This window comes from Leptonychotes weddellii, chromosome 9 (assembly GCF_054177405.1).
Source record: "Leptonychotes weddellii isolate Sample4059 chromosome 9, ASM5417740v2, whole genome shotgun sequence".
Classification (NCBI taxonomy): Eukaryota; Metazoa; Chordata; class Mammalia; order Carnivora; family Phocidae; genus Leptonychotes; species Leptonychotes weddellii.
This window is the reverse complement of record NC_138377.1, coordinates 85262651-85285004: the sequence shown is the minus strand read 5'-3', so window position 1 is coordinate 85285004 and position 22354 is coordinate 85262651. Positions and strand designations below refer to the sequence as shown.

The following is a 22354-nucleotide window of genomic DNA, read 5'->3' as shown; positions in this document are numbered from 1 at the left end:
TGGGGAGCTCAGGGCGGGGAAGCCGCGGGGCCGCGCCACGTCCCTCGCCCGCCCCAGAGCGCGTTTTGCAGGCGGCTCCAGGCTGGGGGCTTTTGTGTCTGCGACTCGGGAGCGGCGAGAGCGCAGACCTCCTCCTCAGAGGGCGCTGTGAGTGCGCCGCCTGGGCCCGGTCGCCCGCCTCCTGCCTCCCCTGTCAGCGGCTCCCGAGGCGGCGGCGGCGGCGGCGGCGAAGAAGAAGAAGAAGAAGAAGAAGGAGTGGGAGGAGGCGGCGGCGGCGGCGCACTCGTCCTCCGCACATGCCGGCCCCGGGCGGGGGGCCGCCCCCAGGCCGCGCTCCCGGCCGCCGCCGCTGAGCCCGGCCAGCCACCGCTCGCCGCCCGGCCGCCCCGAGGCCTCGTCTTCCTCCCAAACTTTGCAAAGTCGGCCCGCGTCCCCGCCGCCCTCGGCCGCGCCTCGGCTCGGAGGCTCGCCTCGCAGCCGCAGCGGCCCCGCGAGGAGGAGGAGCCGCCGCCGCAGCATCAAAGAGACCGAATTCCCGCGGCCTGGGGGGGAGTCATGCTTTGCGGTCTGTAATGTCAGCAGAACAGGAGAAGGATCCCATTTCGCTGAAGAGAGTTCGAGGTAACCGGGAAGGGCACGGGATGGGGGGGATCGGGGTGAGTGGGGTGCGCGGGGGCCGCGTGCCCGGCCGCTGGGAGGCCACGGGGCTCTGTCCGGGCCTAACTCCGCGCAGCCCGCGCGTCCCGCCTGCGCCCCGGGGCCGAGGCTGCGGTTCGAGGCGCGCGGCCCCGGCGCCCGCTCGCCCCAGACAACTGCGCGGAGCCCTCGCCTCCTCGACTTTGTGTTAGTCGGCAGTTGAAGCCGCGCTCAGCATCCCTCGGTACCCCGCTCCTCTCCCACCTTAGCTCATTCGCGAGACAGCACAATAGGCACCTCGAAGGGTGAGAAAGAAGCAGCCCCCGGCAGAGACCACGAACGATGCCCACCCCCCAAAAAGTAAGTTGGACTGCTCAAGAGTTGACGCTTTGAGGAAGGTGTACCGGGCCTTCGCGTCTCTCCCAGCCCCCTTCCCACCTCAAAGGCAACAAATATACAGCTTATTTTGCTCGGGTTTACGAGGAGACACTATATAAATTCAAAAGGCATTTTCTTTATTGCCTCGTGGGTAAGAATCAAATCACCTAAAATCAATTTTATACGTGATTGGTTTGCTTCTTCCTTGCACACTAGTTAGGAAATTTCCTGCTGCCTTACTATCTAAGAAAAATCGGAGGGAACGCTGTACCAGACAAAAGATAATGCATGTAAGTTCACAGATGCCAAATACGGCTGGAAATTTGGGGGATATCCTCCAGTTTTTATTTTCAGCTCTAAATAGGGTTAAGGCTGAAAGTCCCAAAGTTGAAATAACACTGTTTGTTCATTAAGCAAATATTTATTGAACATGTACTGTGTGCTATGCAATGTTCTTGGCACTGGGGTACAACAGTGAACAAAGCAGAAAGAGTCTTCACCTGGCAGGAGTTCACACTCTAAACAGATAATGAACAAAAGGTATAGAATATCAAATAGTAAGTGCTCTGGAGATAAACAAAGCAGGTAAAGTGGTTAAGAAATACATCAGAGGTGGAGAGGTGTGGATTATGTGTAAGAGGACTCATGTGGAAGATGATGTTTGAGCCAGGACCAAAGGAAGTGATAGACCAGAGCCATATAGATATGTGTGGGAAGAGCAGTCTCAGCAAAAGGAACAGCAAGTGCAAAGGCCCTGGGTCTGGAATTTGCCTAGTGTATTCAAGCAACAGCAAAGAAGTTATGGTAACCAGCAGAGAATGAGCAAAGGGAGAGTAGTATGAGCTGAAGAGAAAGATAGGGTGAGAAGAGGTGTGTGTGTGTTTGTGTGTGTGTATGTATGTGTATATATATTTAGGATTTTATTGATTTCAGAGAAAGAGTGCACATGCATGAGGGGAGGAGGGGCAGAAAGAGAGGGAGAAGCAGACTCCCTGCTGAGCAGGGGCTCAGTCCCAGGACCCCAAGATCATGACCTGAGCCCAAGGCAGCCGCTTAACTGACTGAGCCACCCAGGCGGCCCAAGAATTATATTTTTAACAGGGTTTTTTTGGCTGCTCTGTGGAGAGTAGACTATAGGGAACAAGGGCTGAGGCACGGAAGCTAGTTAGGAGGCTATTGCAATAATCCTTTCATCCAAACAGGATAAAGTGCTTTATAAATCAGTAAGTAGTAAGGTAAATTTCCAATTGACTTAAGTGATGTAGAGATCAAGAACCACGGTCATTCATCTATGTTTTTGTTCCACGTGACTAGAGATTAAACCTAGAGAACTGGATTATAACACAGTGACAATGTGGTACCCAAAAAACATCACTTGAGTATTTAGGTAGAGATTGATTTTCTTAGCCATTTAAGCAAAAACATAATTTAGAGCAGAATATTGTTTTTAAGGCTTAATATCAGCATAGGTTTTCTATTTTGGCTTTCTTTTCTATTTGTGGTTTTGAGTTGCCAAACCCTTTAAGGAATAGACTTTCCTGAGATACAGTTACTCCTTTGATATTCTTGCCGTATTATTTTGCCTATTATTATAAATTACTTTGGGGTTGAAGGAAAAAGAAAGAGGGCTCTCAAGTTTATACCTTTGAACTCAATTATCAGTCTTAATCAAATGTAATTTTGAATAAAATGGATGGGTATTTTATTGTAGGTCAAGAGCACAGATCTATCTATATTTTGTTCCAGCTACTGCTTTTAAGTTTGGTGGCTTAGCTGTTTGTCGTTGGCTCAGGTGTCAGCTCAAGAATATTCTGCGAGTTAAGTACCAGAATAAAAGGCAAAGAAAGCACTTTTTAAAATAAAAAGTCAATATGAGGAAGAGTTTTTACAATAAGTCACTGTGTTGTGGCTATAACAATTTTTTTCCATTTTATTTATTTATTTATTTTTTAATTTAATTTTATTATATTGTGTTAATCACCATACATTACATCATTAGTTTTTGATGTAGTGTTCCATGATTCATTGTTTGCATGCTCCATGCAGTATGTGCCCTCTTTAATACCCATCACCAGGCTATAACAATTTTTAAAACATTTTTGGATTATTTTATAAAAGGTACCAGAATATCTGCATGAGTTCTTCTGAAGCACAGTTCTGCTGAACTTGACTGCTCTGCAACTTTTTGTTGTAATTTATATGCTAAGACTGCATGCAGGATGTGGTCTTTGCAGAACATAAACTGTGAGCAGTGCTTCTTAAACTGTTTCCCATCCACCCATGTATACAGACAGATTTAAATAGTTATGTATTTATTTCATATGTATTATAAAAAATATAAGTCATCAAACCTCTTGTTTAGGATAAGGCCAATATACACACACACAGTTTCAATTTAAAGAAATTATTAAGCAAATAGTATTATAGATGGAACTCAGACATGGCAAAATTATGACAACATGAATGACGAAGGACTTTATCAGTAGTATACTGTGTAGATAAGTATCATATTCCCTGGGATATTTTTAAAAATGTAGGTTTCTGGGCCCACAGAATCAGGATTTCTGGGAGATTTCTCTACATCTTTAACAAGATCCCCCATGTTCCTTATACTTACTAAGGTTTGAGAACTGCTGATGGTAGACCTAGATTGAAAAGGTGAGTGGACAAGAGGAAGCTGATTTGTGGTCTTCTAAACTTGTCCTGATATTTTAATATTAGATTCAGAATTGCTATTTAGTGGCAAAGTATCTTACTCTTATTTTCTATCAGTTGTTACCATCCCCAGTCCCTCAGCCCTTGATTATAAGAAGGATCCATGAAGATAGGTACAATATCTTGGTTATCTTTCTATTTCTCCCCTCATTGCTTTGCCTGCAGTAAATGCCAAATGAATGAATGAGTGAATACATGAAGTAACTCATTCATATGTTTATGCTGATTTTTGATTGTCTGTTCTCTTAGAATGTTACCTGTCATCCTTATTTTAACCAACATTCTCATTATCCAGTATTCTTAGAACTCTTAGGTGTTGATATGATCACAATATCCATTCATTTATTCAGCAAATATTTATTGAGCAGTCATAGCACCAGACAGTGGAAATATTGATTAAGAAGGCATAATTCTGTCTTCAAGAAATCTTTAGGATGCAGACAAATAAGTAGTTACAAACAGCATGAGAAGTGCTGTGATCATCTACAGGAAATAATGGAACATATAACCTATCTTTAAGGGAATCAAGGAATGCCTCCTGGAGAAGTGTTCTAAGAAGCAGTGAGGGTTCCTTTGTGGAAATGATGTAGAAAGAGTAGCAATGAGGATGGGGGATGAGAAAAAGGTCTAGTAAGTCAGCAGTGGTTTTAAGAAGGCACTTCTGGGAGAAAACCACATTTTCAAGTAGTGAAATTGAAGTGATAAAGATGTGATGTAAAGAAGCTTGGTGGTAGAAAGACATAGCCAATAGCTTGGAAAGATAGAGTTAAGAGAAAGTGTCTTTGTATTTCCTTTGAAAAAAGATAAACATACTGGTAGACTTACAGAAGAACTGTAAGGGGGAGAAACTGAGAGGGGAGAAACTGAAAAGCAGCAGAAGAGAGGATAATTCATTAATAAAGCATTCATACATGTTTTTAAATAAGTACCATGTGCTAGGCACTCGATGTGGGAAGCTAGAGATGAGACAGAAAAGGCTTCTTTCTCAAAAGTCAGGTCTCTGTAGGTGAGAGAAGGGAAATAGCATCAAGGTTTGAATGAAATGAAGAGGTAGTCTTGGAGGAAAAAAAAGAGAGTGAAGAAAGACAGAAATTTAGAGATGAAGAAGGAAGTTGAGAATTCATTCCAGATGAAGTGTTTTTAACCAGAGTTAGCTGGTTAAACACTGGAGAGATTGGGATGTGTTTTAGAATGGGATAATAGCATAGAGATACCATAAAAGTAGTAAAAGTAGACTTTACTAAAAAATGTAGGCCATCTAGAGTGAGTGTATGGAGGATTTGGATTAAGGTTGGAGAAGAAACGTAATTTACGTAGTCATAAAGTGGAGAGGAAGAGCCAGTGGAAGTCTAAAGGAAAGATTTTAGGGGGTTTTGTTGTTTTATTTTTTAATTGGTACATTTAAGGGCTGGGCAGATTATCAGGAAAGTAGTTTGTTTTTCAACACATTACATGAATATCCCCCTGAGATGTTTCAGTGTGCACAATGGATATACATGGTTTGGAAGTGAGGAAAGTGGGCTGAGCCAGAAGTAGAGACCTGGAAGTTATCAGTAAACAAGTCAGTACTAATTGATGCCTTGGGAGTAGATAGCTCACCTGTGAGAGTGAAAAGTGAGAAGAGAAAAGCATTGAGAAAAGCAACTTTAGGAACGCTAATACTTAGAAGACAAAAGGGAAAAGAGGACCCTGAAGAGCAGAATGTGAAGGAGTAGCCTGAGAGGTAGAAGAGAAGAACCAACAGAGAATAGTGTCACAGAAATATAAAAGGAAGAGCAGATTTATGAGGGGAAGATAAATGAATTTTGTTTTTAGCCTGTTGACTGAAATGTATCTATCTGTGAGATGTCCAGTGTGCTCTTTCTCCCACATTCCCTATCTTGGTGAACATCATTTATCCAGTGACCCAAACCCATCTCCCATTCCCACCCAACACTTGCCCAGAGTCCTAGAATATTTGTCTCCTTACTATGTTTTGAACCCACCATCTCCTTGGCCTTTCTATAACCACTACTTTAGTTCAGACTTTATCTTTTTGATTATTATCATAGGCCTCTCACTGGTTTCCTGGCCTCCTGTTTTGTCCCTCTTAATCTATTTTCCACATTGCTACTGCTGGTGATAAATAACTACTATCTATTGAGTACTTACCAAGCAGTTTGTTAATTGTTTTAAATGGATGTCTTGTTTAATCCTATCAAGAACCCTTTGAGTTAGTTGTTATTATTATCATTCTAGATTTACAGTTGACGAACTGATACTCAGAGAGGTCAAGTACTACGTGGTTAAATAACATTCAAGTTTACCCAGCTAGTAAGTGACAAAGCTAGAACTAAACTCTAGGGCTGAAAGTCTTAGTTACTGTGTTCCATGGCCAGTGTGCTCCAAAACACAATTCAGTCATGTTACTCTTTTTTTTTCTGTAAAATTCTTTAGTGGTTCCCCATTATCTTTGGATAAAAATCCAACCTTCTTATATTGGTTCTTTTTGGTCCAGGCCTACCCCTTAGTTCTCCATCCTTCATATTCCATGAAACGCTCTCCTGTGTCCAGGTCTGAGATAATCACATTTCCTTTCTAGATGTTGTCATGGTTTCTCTTGCCTTTGAACCTTTCTTTGCACATTCTGTTCCTTCTGTTAGGCTTGCCCTCTTTTTTCCCTACCTTTGGTAGGATACTCAATCTCACGGCATCAACTTTGTTGAAACCTCCCAGGATGTGTTTCCTGATACTCCCTCCCTCAGTCAGAATTAGATGGGACATCCTTATGTTCCCTCAACATCCTGTGCTCATGTCTATCATGATATTTATCACATTCAATTTAAGAGTTTCAAAAAAAGAAAGACAAAATTTTTCTCTAGATTATGGGATCCTTATAGGGAGGAATTATTATTTTTATTTGTGTACTTAAATAAGCTCAACAGATGTTTCTGAAATCTAATTTGATGAGTGTTAACAAAGAGGTTTCAATAACTTAGGTAATTTAGTCTTCCTAGTTTGCTTTCCCCAGAAGTGGGGAGGAGTTATCTCTTGGGAAGATTACACAATTCTCTCTTCTAACAGTCTTATTCCAGGCAATTAAGGAGTCTAAGTCATCTTTACCTTCAAGGCATCCCTAATGTATGGTCAAGAGTGATATCAGGTCTCCTTTCCTATTCCCAGTCTCTATAGACATGTTAATAGCAATGTTGAGAAATAATACGGCATTTGTCTCTGGAGCCTCGCTGCTGGGATCGTATCCCATTTCTACTGTTTACTATCTGTGTGGTCTTTGGCAAGTTACTTAACCTCTCTGTACATCAATTTCCTCATGCAAAACGAGAATAATACTTGTATTTATCTCATAGAGTTCTTTAAAGGATTAAATGTGTTAATATATATAAAGCACTTAAAGCAGTGCCTGGTACATTCTAAGTTATCTGTTTACTTTTAAAATCAGAAATAGAATATACATTCTAAAATACACAGTCTAAAATACAAGTAATATGATCGACATTCACTTTTAGGTATTTGATCAATTAATAAGTAAAAGACAGCATATTTTTTCTTGTTTTGATTGGGAGTGGATACAAACTGAACGGAAATAAAGGTTCTCTCCCTTTATGGAAAAGACAATGAACCAAAAAAATTATAAAAGCAGAAGCCCCTCATATTTCACAATTTTGCTGAAACAGACAGGTACAAGTTGTTTATTACACGATTTTTATGAATATTTGCAGTTTTGTTCTCCTTTATTTCTGAAGTTTTTTGTTTAAAAATTTGGTTGACTTTGTTATAAAATAAGTTTATTATTAGAGGCATTATTATATAGAGTCAGCTTCACACATGAATGCCATCCACCCACCCCCCTATAAGCTTTACATTTGTTAGCAACTTTAAACCTCATGCACCTCAGTAATAAAAAGATCATTAGCCTGGGGGAGAACAGCTGGTATAAGAATCACAAATATTTGAAACCTTAAATCACAGATGTTGAGGGTTTTCAGAATTTAATATTTATTACATGCCCAGATTGATATAGGTTCTGGGCATCACATGGCAGACACTTTCTGCCTTGCATTCTAAAAAGAGTATAATGGCATTTTCATTTCAGTCATATAAGGCCATTTCTTATAATACTGTATTGACAATTCATAATATTGCCATTCAGTGGTAGAGACCAGTGTTAACAGAAGTACATGTTTCAGGTGAAGGCAAAGCTGTTAGCTAAGATGTTCACATCCATAGTAAATGATAGAATAAACTGACATTATATCCCAGACTTCTGTGCTATTATGAAAAACTGATATTTGTCCACTGAATGTGTTGACAGTGCTTGATACTAGATCTTTTGATAGGGTGTTAAATACTATAGAAACTGAAATGAAGTGAAATTATGGTATAGTTTAGTCTAAAGGAAAGCAAAATGAAAACTAATATTTGAGTGTCCACTGTGTGCCAGGCAGTTTGTTTAAGCACTGCCCTAGTCAGTTCAGGCTGCTGTAACAGAATACCATAGACTGGGTGGCTTATAAACAATAGCAATTTATTTGGCACAATTCTGGAGGCTAGGAAGTCCAATTCAAGGTGTCAGCAGATTTTGTATCTGATGAGGGCCTGCTTCCTGGGCAGTCTTCTTATTGTGTTATAACATGTGGAAGGGCCAAAGGAGCCCTCCCAGGTCTGTTTTATAGGGACACTAATTCCTTTCATGAGGGCACGGTCTGATCACCTCCCACAGCCCCTCCTCCAAAGTACCATCAAACTGGGGATTAGGATTTCAACAAGTAAATTTTGGGAGGGACACAGACTCTGTTTGTGTCATTGAATCAGCATAGTAATTAGAATGCATACTTATTTGAACTACTCTTGAAGCAAAGCTGTTTTTGAAGGAAACAAAATGTAAAATATTATTAAAAATTTTATTGAAGTAGAGTTGACACACAGTGTTAACGTTAGTTTCAGGTGTACAACATAGTAATTTGACAACTCTGTGTTACACTAGGCTCACCACAAGTGTAGCTACCATCTGTCACCGTATAGTGCTATTGCAGTACTCTTGTTGACTGTATTCCCTATGCTGGACCTTTTATCCCCCTGACTTATTCATTCCATAACTGGAAGCCTGAATCTCCCACTCCCCTTCGCCCACTTTTCCCTTCCTCTCTTCCCCTCCCCTCTGCCAGCCACCAGTTTGTTCTCTGTATTTATGGGTCTGTTTCTGCTTTTCTTGTTTGTTTTGTTTTTTAGATTCCACATAAAAGTGAAATCACATGGTATTTGCTTTTTTCTGTCTGGCTTATTTTACTTAGTATAATGCCCTCTAGGTCCACACATGCTGTCCTAAATGGCAGGATCTCATTCTTTTTTATGGCTGAGTGCTATTCCAGTGTAGGGTGTGTGTGTGTGTGTGTGTGCGCGTGTGTGTGTGTGTGTGTCCCCGTGTGTCCCGTGTGTGTGTGGCTGTGTGTGTGTGTGTCCGTGTGTGTGTGCGTGTGTGTGTGTGTGTGTGGCCGTGTGTCCCATCTTCTTTATGCATTCACCCAGCAGTGGACACTTAGGTTGCTTCTGTATCTTGGCTATTGTAAATAATGCTGCAATAAGCGTAGGGGCGCATATGTTTTCTATGTGGTCTCTTATATTGTGCAGAAGCTGTTCAGTCAGTCCTCAGTTGTTCTTCAAAAGGAATTGCTCAATAAATAGGTGTAATTTGGTGTGTCCATGAAGGAGCTGAGTTCAAGGTCTTCCTACATCCCCATCTTGGATTGGAACCCCATTATAAAATATGTTAAAATAATACAGTCACATTATTTATGAGAACAGTCAATATCACAAACCAAACCATTATTGCAAATAAAGTGAAGTTAAAAAATGAAAATTTAAATGACATAAGAGGCATGCCGCTATCTAGTGTACAGAACAATGCCCTCACTTCCTTTTTAAGGACTTGGAGGCTGAAGTAGATTCTTTAACAGAAGAAATAAAAAGGTGGAATATATATAATATATAATGTAATTAGAACAAAAAAATACATAGAAGTCCTAGAGCAAATAATCCACAGTTTACAAAAATAAAAAGTACTTACAGATAGAAAAAATAATTTTATACTTACAAATAGATTTCATATTAAAAAATCTTTAATTTGTAGATTCTTTAGATGAGAAAAAATTGCCTTGTTTAATAGATGAGACTCTCCAATAAGACTGTGAAGAGACACATACTTCAACTTCCAGCTCCAGATAAGGGTTAAAGGGTAAAGGAGAGATAAGAGAATTATTTTTTTTAATTGAGATTGAGTGGCATGATGTAGGGTGATAATATCTAGAGAGAGAAAATTTCTTTGCTTTCTTAAGATGAGCGAGGCTTTGGGCACCTGGGTGGCTCAGTTGGTTAAGCGACTGCCTTCGGCTCCGGTCATGATCCTGGAGTCCCTGGATCGAGTCCCGCATCGGGCTCCCTGCTCAGCGAGGAGCCTGCTTCTCCCTCTAACCCTCCCCCCTCTCATGTACTCTCTCTCTCTCTCTCATTCTCGCTCTCTCAAATAAATAAATAAATCTTTAAAAAAAAAAAAAGATGAGCGAGGCTTCTTGTTCCATTTTTGTCATCACCCTTTCCCACACCTGTTCCCCTTGTGCATTCAGAGGTCACTGGGCAGGTAGGAGTGCAGAGATGAGATAATCGGAGGGGGAGACAACCAGGAGAGACTATGGACTCTGAGAAACAAACTGAGGGTTCTAGAGGGGAGGGGGGTGGGGGGATGGGTCAGCCTGGTGATGGGTATTAAAGAGGGCACGTATTGAATGGAGCACTGGGTGTTATGCGCAAACAATGAATCATGGAACACTACATCAAAAACTAATGATGTAATGTATGATGACTAACATAACGTAATAAAAAAAAGGTTTAAAAAATAAATAAATAAAACTTACAAGGAAAAAAAAAGAAAGAAATTCAAGTATTAACAGATTAAAAGTATCACAGTGGCCAGTGTTAACAATGAGCTTTGACAATTTCCTTTTTCTTGGTTCTCTGCCCCACAGCTCTCAGCTCCTGACTGAATAGTCATGGTTTACCTTGCAGAGCTAACGGCAGGTATATAGAGCAGCTGGAGAGAAGCTTTGGTACCAGAAGTTCTTAGGGTAACCTAAACAACTAGCTCTGTAACCACTGCTTTCCCGTTCCCTGGATTCTGACCTTTTACTTTATTTTTAAAGAGTGAGAATCATGGAAATTCTTGGTAGCTTGTATTCTAATTAGCCCTGATGTCTGTGATTCTGATCTAACATTATGATTACCTCACAGAGAAGAACCACCAGTGTTACAGGTAGCAGCAGGAAGGACCCAGGTAAGGCCAAGAGTCAGAACCATTGAAGATGTTATGTAGTTAACTCTTTAGATGAACAACAAATGGAGCAATAGACACCAGTGGAACTTGAAGATTTGCTTTATGGAGGGAAATGTTAGACTCTTAAATAAAAAATTAATACCATGAAAGTCAGTTTCTAAAAAGAATTTAAGGTGGTTTTACTCACAGATTACTTGAAAATAATGTTTACTTAAATAGCTGCAAATGTCAGAGCCTTGCCTTATAGTGAATACAAGCAATTGTTATTAAATTTTTGGAAAGTGAACAGAGATGTACATACCATTAATTAAGAGTACTTTATGTCCATCTTTAAATTACAGCATTTTAATTGTAAAATTATAATTATATTCTTAATGCTATGAGTGGGAATTTATATCTTCTAGATTGGAGACTAGAGATTAATTTATTACTAATTGTTTTTATTTTTAGGAATTACATTTTTCTTTTTATATTTTTGTTATAGTGAAATATCCATGACAGATGTTAGGAAATACAGGACTTTGTTGTTTGGTACCTTTGTTTATTTATATAACCACTTTATTATTTGACCTCTAAAATCATTGCTAATTCTTTTTCCCTACCACACTCATCAAAATTTCTAGGTATTCATATTTGAGAACAACACATTTCTCTGCTCAGCATGTCAGTATATACTGTTAAGGAAAAGTGAATACGATTTGTTAATATGGAATCATCAGTTCATTTTATATGGGCTACTGGGTAGTTATAAATTAGTAATAGATTCAATCATTCCTGAACCATCAGATTTTGAATCAATGGCTGTGAGGGGTGGACTGGATCTCACTATTAGTTCTTTACTTACCATCTACTGAAATGGGATTACTACCACATCAAAGAATTTAAAAATAGGAGTTCCTTTAGTTTGAACCAGAAGTTTTCATTTTTGTCTTTTGTGGTCCACTGAAGAAGACAGTATGTGTATAAGATTTTAGGGAGGCAAACTAGTATCTTAGAAGTATATAAATCTAGTTTTACCCAAACAATCAAAAGAAAAATAGATAAATTGGAGTTCATCAAAATTAAAAACATGTGTCAAAGGACACTATCAAAGTGAAAAGACATCCCACAGACTAGAAGAAAATATTTGAAAATCTTATTACTGGTAACAGTCTAGTATCCAGAATATATATAGAATTCTTACAACTTGGGCGCCTGGGTGACTCAGATGGTTAAGCGTCTGCCTTCGGCTCAGGTCATGATCCCAGGGTCCTAGGATCGAGTCCCACATCGGGCTCCCCGCTCAGCGGGGAGCCTGCTTCTCCCTCTGACCCTCTCCCCTCTCATGCTGTTTCTCTCTCACTCGCTCTCTAAAAAATAAATAAAATCTTTAAAAAAAAAAAAAAGAATTCTTACAACTTAACAAAAAAGATAAACAACAAAAAAATAGACAAATGACTGGAATAGGCATTTCGTCAAAGAAAAAATATATATAGATCAATAAGTATATGAAAAGGTGTTCAACATCATTAGTAATTTTGAATATGCTGATTAAAACCACAATGAGATACCAGTTTATACTTTCTAGAATTCTAGGCTACATTGAAAATACAAACAGAGGAGAGTCAGTCAGTTGAGCGTCTGACTCTTGGTTTCCACTCAGGTCATGATCTCAGAGTTGTGAGATTCTGCCCTGTGTCAGGCTCCACACTTAATGGGGAGTCTTCTTTGGATTCTCTCCCTCTCTCTCTGCCCATACCCCTGCTCTCTTTCTCTCTAAAAAAAATCTTTAAAAAAATTAAATTAAAAAGAAACAAAATAAGTGTTGGGGAGGATGTGAAGAAACTGGAACCCTCAGACTTAGCAGGTGGGAATGTAGAATAGTGCAGCCACTATGTAGAGCAGTTGGGCAGTTCCTCAAAACGTTAAACTTAAGAGATACCATATCACCCAGTGATTCTGTTACCAGGTATATACCCAAGAGAATTGAAAACATATGTTTATATAAAAACTGGTACATAAATACTCATAGCAGCATTATTCTTAGTAGCCAAAAAGTAGAAAAACTCAAGTTGTTCACCAACTGATCAATGGATAATATAATGTGGTATATCTCTACAATGGAATATTATTCGGCTATAAAAAGGAAATAATACATAATATAACATGAATAAACCTTGAAAACATTACTCTAGTGTAAGTGAAACAAGACACAAAAAGCCGCCACATATTGTATGATTCCATTTATATAACATATCCAGAATACATAAATATGTATAAGTAGATTCATGACTGCTAGGGCCTGGGGGACTGGGAAATGACTGCTAATGAGTATATGATGGGGTGATGATAATGTTCTGGCATTAAATAGTGGTAATGGTTATACAACCTTATGAATATCCTCAAAAACTTAAAAGCAAAAAGAAACAAAACCCTGGTTTTAGATTTCTGTGCTGCTTTTTATCAGTGGTATGACTCCTTTGCATTCTGTTTCTTTTTCTTCCTTTAAAAAGTGGGGATGACTTACCTACCTCTTAGGTTGTTAATGAAGATTGAGTTAAAGAACATAGATACAGTCAGATATAGACTTCTAAGTTAAGATGGTAGAACAAAACTACAGAATCTCTTTTTAAATTCCAAGTGAAATGAACCAAAGCCATTTTTGAAAAAGAGCAAAAATGTGCAGCAACAGCGGCAAACAAAGGAAGTGGCACAGCCCAATAACGTAATTCTGAAACAGTGCAAAATGCACTGTCTTAGGTTCTAAGACAACCTCTGCCCTTGAAAGCTATTAGTGATTTATAGAATTTTGAGAATTCTTATTAATAACCCCAAGTCTGGAGAGAAGGAAATTAAATGACTATTCTTTATATTCTCATTCTTTTGAGTAAGAAAAAAATGAATGAAACAAAAAGTTAAAAAAAAAAAAAAAAAAGAGGACTGTCTGTGACAGAAAAGTCTCCAGGGATACAAACTGAATCAGGGAACACAGGAAACCTCCCATATGAGTGGGTTACCACACCCCCTGACTAGGTAGACGTGCCTTTAACAAAATGTCAGAATTAAAAACCTGGATGTTCCACGGAAACACAAGAGGTTAATCTTACTAATATAGGCAAGTGTTCAAAAGAGATAATAGCATATCCAGTCACATGAAAATGATAACATTTGTATAAAAGTGAGTAAGTTGGCTTTACTTCACGAATGTCAGTTTTGAGTTGAATATTAAAATAATTTAAAGGGGAAAAATCACATGATTATCTCAGTAGATAAAGCATATTACCTAAACCAAGTAATCTTAGATGTGAAAAAAAGAGAGTCAGAAAGTCACCCATGTTAAATCAGAGCAAATAAAAGATCTAGACAGAATTGCAAGATGATAAAAGCATAACTATGCAAACATAGTATTGCAAACTAATGAATTAACAAAAAAAAAGAAGGAAAAGAAATAGCATGCAGAAGATGAAGACCCATAACCTAAAAGACAGAAGGAAAGATTTCACATGTACGTCAAGTGGTAGACCTTAATGAAAAAACAAAACAAAAATAAAAGCAAGAGTTCAAAGACAGGATGATTAATACAACAAAAGCTTACTCATAGATATGGTGCTAAAAATTTCTCTAGCATAATGATAACTAATGCCCCCAAAATAGAGCACTCAACAAAGAGCAGAAAAAGTATTCAAAGATGTGATAAAAGAAAATTTAGCTGAAATAAAGAATTGAATCAGAGATAGAAAAAGTAGATGGATGGAAACGGGGTGGAAAAAGTAGAATAAGATATGATACCATATTATCTTAAACATTCAAAGTTCCATGAATGCTATCTAAAATTAAGAAAATTAAGAAAAGAAAAGACATACATTTTTCAAACTTAGTGTTTTCCTTGATGTCTTTTCTTAGAGGATTCTTTCCAAAAACTTCTCTTATGGTAAAGAAATATTTAACATATTCTATAGTTTAATTCATTTCTTTTTTCCTTTATTGCATTATAATAAAGTTAAAATTTAATGTTTTTATTTAAAAATAGTATCCCATCTTTGTAAAGGTATTACTATTGCTCTGTATTCGCGGAAGTAGGTAGGTAGGTAATAAGCTAAATGTGTGGAATGACGTTAACTTAGTAGTAATGACAGTTTCTGGCTGGTGGCACTTGAGATATGTATCAGTCAGGGTCTAGTCGGAGATAGAAACCATACCAGTTATTTTTAATAGAATTTAATATAAGGTATTGTTAACAGACGTTAAACTGGTGACAAAATAGGATACTAAAGTTTTCACAGAGGTATCGACTGTGGGAAGCAGCTACCATTCCTGACGCCACAGGAGAGAAGTTGGAATTATTAGAATATATAAATTCACAGGAGGGGCCCTGTGGAGTTTAAACTCAGATCTCTGAGAAGGAGGTGCTGCTTATTCTAGTATTAATGCCTCTGGACTCTGAGGGTGGGCCCCGTGGGCCTGGGATTCAAATACCTGGTGCTAATGTGTCTGAGGAAGGCACAAAAAAGGCTGTTTGGGATAATAAGTGAGGTAAAAAACAATGTAATTTTGTTCTAGTTGTCTAGCCAGAACAGGGACTACCTTTCCAATTATTAGAAGTATTCCTCCATGTCTCTCAATATAGAACTTTTGAAGGTTTTTATTCATACTGATCTTGTGCATTTTTTAAATTTATTGCTATTTTAGTTTAGTTTTGTTCCTATAAATGAAAACTTTTCTTCTACTCTATCTTTTGACTGGTTTAGTTTGTGTATAAAAAAGCTGCTTATGTTTAAATATTAATTTAACATCCAGAATCCTTACTGAATTTTGTTACCGTTTGTCAGTTTTTCACCTTCATAGTATATAGGCTTCTCTAAATAGCTCTTAGAGATATCTGCTTTGCATTTTGTTAGGTGGGGGTCTTTGTCCAACACACTGATTTCTCTTTATTGTCAAGTACCATTTCTTTTCCTGAACTATTACTGTAAAAGACTGATCTCCCTGCTTCTACCCCTGTCCCACCATCAATTAATTCTCAACACAACTGCTAATATAATACTTCTAAAACTTAAATCATACCACTTTCCTGCTCAAAACCCTTAAATGATCATCCGCTGTTCTTCAGATAAAATTCACATTCCTTAGCATAAACTACAAGGCGTTGTGTCTTAGTCTGCTTGGGCTGCAAGAACAAAGTATCATAGACGGGGTGGCTTCAACAACAGAAATTTATTTTCCCACAGTTTGGAGGCTGGGAAGTCCAAGATTAAGGTGCTAGCCAATTCACTTCCTGGTGAGTGCTCTCTTTCTGGTTTGCAGATGCCCACCTTCTCGCCCGTATCCTCACATGGCCTTTCCTGTGTTTGTACTCGGAGGGGAGCGGTGGAGAACAGACTCTTCTTTCTCCTAAGGCCACTAATCACATCTTAAGGGCCTGACCCTCATGACCTGATGTAATCTTCATTACCTCCCAAGGGCACTACATTCAAATACCATCATACTGTGGGGTAGGGCTTCAAAATAAGAATTTTGAGGGGCGCCTGGGTGGCTCAGTTGGTTAAGCAGCTGCCTTCGGCTCAGGTCATGATCCCAGGGTCCTAGGATCAAGCCCCGCGTCGGGCTCCCTGCTCAGCAGAGAGCCTGCTTCTCCCTTTCCCTCTGCCTGACACTCTGCCTACTTGTGCTCTCTATCTCTCTGTCAAGTAAATAAATAAATAAATCTTAAAAAAAAAAAAAAAAAGAATTTTGAGGGGACACATTCTGTCCATACTGCTCTAAATGATCTGGTCCCTACCTATCTCTTTAACCTCTTCTAGTGGCACTCTCCAGAGTCCCTTAACACACTGGCGTCTTTTAAATTTCTCAAACACATTGGGCTTCTTTCTACTTAAGAATCTTTACACATGCTGTTCTCTGCCTAGAGGCTCTTCCTTATGCTGTTTACATGAGAGATTTGTTATCCTCCTGTAAGCTCAGTTTATTTATTTTATTTTATTTTTATTTTATTTTTTTATCCTGTAGGTCTCAGTTTAAATACCCCTTTTCTCAGAATCCACATGTGTGAGTAGGTCTCCTCTAATTGTCAACTCACTGAACTTATTAATCTATTACAAATGTGTATCTATATATGCATACAAAATTTTATTCTGTCTACTCTTGTAATAATCAGAATCCTCCATAATAAAAAGTGTTTTTGTAATGGAAAAAAATTCTACTGATAAACTTTCAAGCTTTTGCTTTTGTTTGATCGTATACTGTTGAGAAAATAATACATACATTGTTGTACTTTGACCATACCTTTAAGAATTTAAAGGCTACATACCTTTAATGCCATAATTCCAGTTCTAAGAATGATTTGTACATGTATTTAAGACACTTGTACATAGATTTTCATTGCAGACAGCAAAATTTTGGAAACAACCTAAATATCCATCAATAGGGAGGGAGCTAGTTTAATGAATTATGGTATAATCATACCATGAAATACTACTCAGTTATTAGGTGATAGAGCAGTTCTGTATGTAATTATGTGGAATGATTTTCAAGAAGAAAGCAAGGTGTAGAGAACATTGTGTATAGTATGCATGCCATGGTTTGTGTACTCCCCGCAAAAGATGCCATGCTGGAATTTATCTAGATTATCTTCTGAAAGATAGAGCAAAAACTAGTGGTTGCCTCCAGGATAAGAAACCAGATGACTAAAGCTTCAAGTGTAGGATGGAGACTTTCTCACTGAAAGAATAATAAAAAATACTATGGAAGTAGAGATGAATGTTTCTGGCTGAAATTATGGGGAAGACTTTTTGAAGAACAAAGATTTTTTTTAAAAAAGCTTAGTATTGCTTTTACCTAACAAAAATAGAACACATATTAACAGGTAATTATGATAGTGCTGTGAAAGATGTAAAATGATTTCAGTTACAAGTGGAAATGTTATCTGGAATTTTTTTTTTTTTTTTTAGGTGGTGATAGTGGACTGGATGGGTTAGGAGGACCAGGTGTACAACTAGGAAGCCCAGACAAGAAAAAACGCAAGACAAATACACAGGTAAATTGACATTTTCTTTAATAACAGTTTTTGTTCACTGATAAGATCAAGCTGATGAGGTAAATTTAAATTTGGTCATGAGTTTATTTCCTGTCCTCATTCATAACCTAATCGTGAATTCTGCAGTGATTTTTTTTTTTTTTTTTTTTTTACTCTGCAACCAGTGGCTATTGTTGGCCTATAGGCCTAAAGTGGGTATTGCAAGAAGGAAGTGTAGGCAGACAAATTAAAATGCTTATCCTTAAATCTAACTTAAAAAGCATAGATACCTGTACTTCCGCTAAAAGATTGTAAAATCTGGGGACACAGGTTTAACCTGAAGCAGTGTTCAGCTGCTATAGTAATTCAGTAGTACATATGTATCATTAAGCGGTCATGGTGGAAGTATCTTTTATGTATAACCTGTGCTTGGATAATCGTTATAAAAACAGGCCTCTGTGCTTTTATCCCCTGTGAATTTGAAGCACTCTTTTTCTTTTAAAGACTGAGAGGAAGTATGATGTGTATACAGATTACTTTTTTCCATTTTGGCCACCATCTGTTAAACTTGCAGTGTGACTAAAACTGGAAGTTTATTTTTCCATTCTGAGGCCAAGAGCATAGTACTTGGGGAATACTTTAATAGCTACTCCCTGAAGTTAAGCTAGTAAAAAAACTTAGATCCTGTTTATTGTTACTTAATTTTATGGTTTAAGTGAAGGATTCTAGAATTATAGTTAAGCATATTAAACGAAAGTTATATAATGAAGCTTCTTTTGAAGCTTAAATACCTTTGGAATTTGAAGTAACAATGAGTTGAGCTCAGAAAAGCATACCTTCTTTCCTTTCCTAAAGGAAGAAATCTACACATTTTAATCATTAAATAGAATTAAATATGAAAACTATTTGGAATTGAAAGGTCAAATGAAGAATTAGATTTTCTTAACACATAGCAAGAGAAATTTGATTAAAGCTAGGTTGTTACGTGTTAAGATAACAGTTTTAATGACTTCTTTGATCGAAACATGTACTTTATTCTACATTCTCATTTCAGGGGCCTTCTTTTCCTCCATTGTCTGAGTATGCTCCACCACCAAATCCAAACTCTGACCATCTAGTGGCTGCTAATCCATTTGATGACAACTATAATACTATTTCCTATAAACCACTGCCTTCATCAAATCCATATCTTGGCCCTGGTTATCCTGGCTTTGGAGGCTATAGCACGTTCAGAATGCCACCTCACGTTCCTCCAAGAATGTCTTCCCCATACTGTGGTCCTTACTCACTCAGGAATCAGCCACACCCATTTCCGCAGAATCCTTTGGGCATGGGTTTTAATCGACCTCATGCTTTTAACTTTGGGCCACATGATAATTCAAGCTTTGGAAATCCATCTTATAATAATGCACTAAGTCAGAATGTTAACATGCCTAATCAACATTTTCGACAAAATCCTGCTGAAAACTTCAATCAGATTCCTCCACAGAATGCTAACCAAGTGTCTAACCCTGACTTGGCGTCTAACTTTGTCCCTGGAAATAACTCAAATTTTACTTCTCCATTAGAATCTAATCATTCTTTTATTCCTCCCCCAAACACTTTCAGTCAAGCAAAAGCACCACCCCAAAAACAAGACTTTAGTCAAGGAGCAACCAAAAACACTAATCAAAATTCCTCTGCTCATCCACCTCACTTAAATATGGATGACACAGTGAATCAGAGTAATATTGAGTTAAAAAATGTTAATCGAAACAATGCAGTAAATCAAGAGACTAGCCGTTCGAGTACCGCAGAAGCTACAAATAACAGCCATGCAAATGGGACACAGAGTAAGCCACGACAACCTAGAGCTGCCCCAGATACATGCACCACTGAAAAAAGCAATAAATCCTCTCTCCACCCAAGCCGTCATGGCCATTCTTCTTCTGACCCAGTGTATCCTTGTGGAATTTGTACAAACGAAGTGAATGATGATCAGGATGCCATCTTGTGTGAAGCCTCTTGTCAGAAGTGGTTTCATCGGATCTGCACTGGAATGACTGAAACCGCTTATGGTCTCCTGACTGCAGAGGCATCAGCAGTATGGGGCTGTGATACCTGTATGGCTGACAAGGATGTCCAGTTGATGCGTACTCGGGAAACTTTTGGTCCACCTGCAGTGGGCAGTGATGCTTAATCACCGGCATTAACTAAAGGGTTTTTTGGTTTGTTTTTTTTCCTGTGTCTTACAGAGGTTCAGTGACACAGGATTTTAATGTTTTACATTATTTTTTTAAATGCACACACAAAAAGATTATTTACCTTTTAGTTTTTATTAATATTCTACTTCATTACCAGTGCAAATTTTGTGTTGTCTTTGTTTGCTATCTTAAATGAGAATAATGTATATGGGGGTGCTTTAGAAAGTACTATACAAATAAATGTTAGTTGTTGTTGTTAATCATAAAAAAGCCTCTTGAAGCTTCAAAATAATATATAGCAAATATAGGCAAATTTTGACTTTTAAAAGTTAGAATCATTGAAAAATGTACATTGCAGAGCTGAACTTTGGCAATATTACATTAAATGGTTCAAAAAATTTTTCAAGGATCTATTTGACATGTTTTCAGAAAAAACTATGTGTAGTTATAACATGGAAGAAAGCATACATTTTAATGGATGTTTTAAACAATAATAGATATGTTACCAGATTTCTTCCCACTAGGGTCCTTGAAATTAGTGACGTTCCTATTTTCAAGTCAGTCTTTTCAAGATATGTTTGTACAGATATGAGACAGATGTTAGTATATAGTAGATGCTCAGTAAGTATTTGTTGATTAACTTGTGGATTGTACCACATGAAATTGCTAATATTATTAGATCAGTTGAAAAATGACTGCAGTTGGTAGAGTTGAAGTGAAGTATGTTTCTAGTTGTGCTGTTTAGAATTATAATAGTATTAAGCTCTTCATTCCGTTTCCTTTGATTATTGAGTTGTTTTGTTATTGTTTTCCAGAGAAATAACATAGTATCCTCGGAAGAATTGCAAATACTCCTTTTAATATGATTTCAAGCCAGGACATAACTGCAAATGACATAGGTGGAAACATCAAGTTGGCCTTAGGAGGCTCAGCTGGTGAAAGAACTGCTCAGTGGTGGTTTGGAAAGTCTTTTTCTGGGGATCTGGATTCAAAGACAAGCCTCAGGGGAGATCAGAATCCATTTTGAGCAAAGACCAATTAAGAGCCAGGGTGAAAGCTAACTTACAAACGACAATTTCAAGGCCTTGAAGTAGACAGAGTTTCTGTTGTGACTGGGGAAAGTGTAAAGACGGACCCAAGAACATCCTCCTGGGAGATGATCAAGAACAGAGACAGAGGTGTACTGTTAAGATTCAAAACTTCAGTGGAAACCTGTTTTTAGAGCGGATCATGACCTGTGACCAAAAAAACCCCCCAAAAACAAAACAAAACCCACAAAAAACAACCCCCCCACAAGATACTGTATAACAATTGATAGTAGTTCATACGATGGTTGGATGTTGGTGAAGCTCCCACACTTGCACCATCATTATCATTGTGACCAAAAAAGTTCTGAAGTCCATGTGGTGATCTGCGAAAGAAGAATTAATCACTACTGTTTAAACCCTAGTGAAACAGCAGCGGCAGCATATCACCAAGAAACTAAAATTGTGCGTGAAAATTTTGATTAAAAAAACATCCTTTGGTTAATAAACATGAGCCCACACTTTTACATGACAGCACTTGACCTCACATGTCACAAGCCACTAAAGCAAAGTTAATTGAATTGGGACATTAAATTTTGTCATGTCCATTATAATCACCAGACCTTTACCCAGCGAACTACCATCTTTTTCATCATTTGAAGCTTTTTTTAAGAAACATGTTCTCCAATTAAGAAGCAGTAATTGGAGGGATATGAACAATTTATATAGCTGAAGAAATGACAAATTTTATAAAAATGAAATATTTAATATCCTACTAGAAGAAAATTATTAATGCTCATGATGCATATTTTGATTGAATAAAACTTATTTTTTTAAATACAGTGTTTTAATTTTGACCTACAAAAACAGCAATTTCATATGGTACAAGGTAGTAGAAGGTTTTCTCCATTTACCTGTGACTAGTTAGAGGTGAGTACAAAATATTTTCAATATAGTTGTAAATTATATATCTTTACAATTTTAGGAAATGAAGTGATATGAACTCTAATACTAGGTACTCCTTGGTGTGACAACTTTACCAATTGAAGCAGGTTAAAATGCAGTATTTTTGGTTGACTCTAACATTTGATGTGTTCAGTAG

The 22354-nt window shown here is 37.9% G+C and overlaps 1 protein-coding gene across 1 annotated transcript; it reads left to right on the top strand.

Annotated features, from left to right (window-relative positions):
* Nucleotides 1-432: 432 nt before the first annotated feature.
* On the top strand, nucleotides 433-22090 carry PYGO1 (pygopus family PHD finger 1). The gene is made up of 3 exons (XM_006732033.3): nucleotides 433-621; nucleotides 17980-18065; nucleotides 19099-22090. Exons 1-3 carry the CDS (start codon nucleotides 573-575, stop codon nucleotides 20221-20223), a joined length of 1260 nt encoding a protein of 419 aa, XP_006732096.1. The 5' UTR covers nucleotides 433-572; the 3' UTR covers nucleotides 20224-22090.
* The last annotated feature ends 264 nt before the right edge of the window (nucleotides 22091-22354 follow it).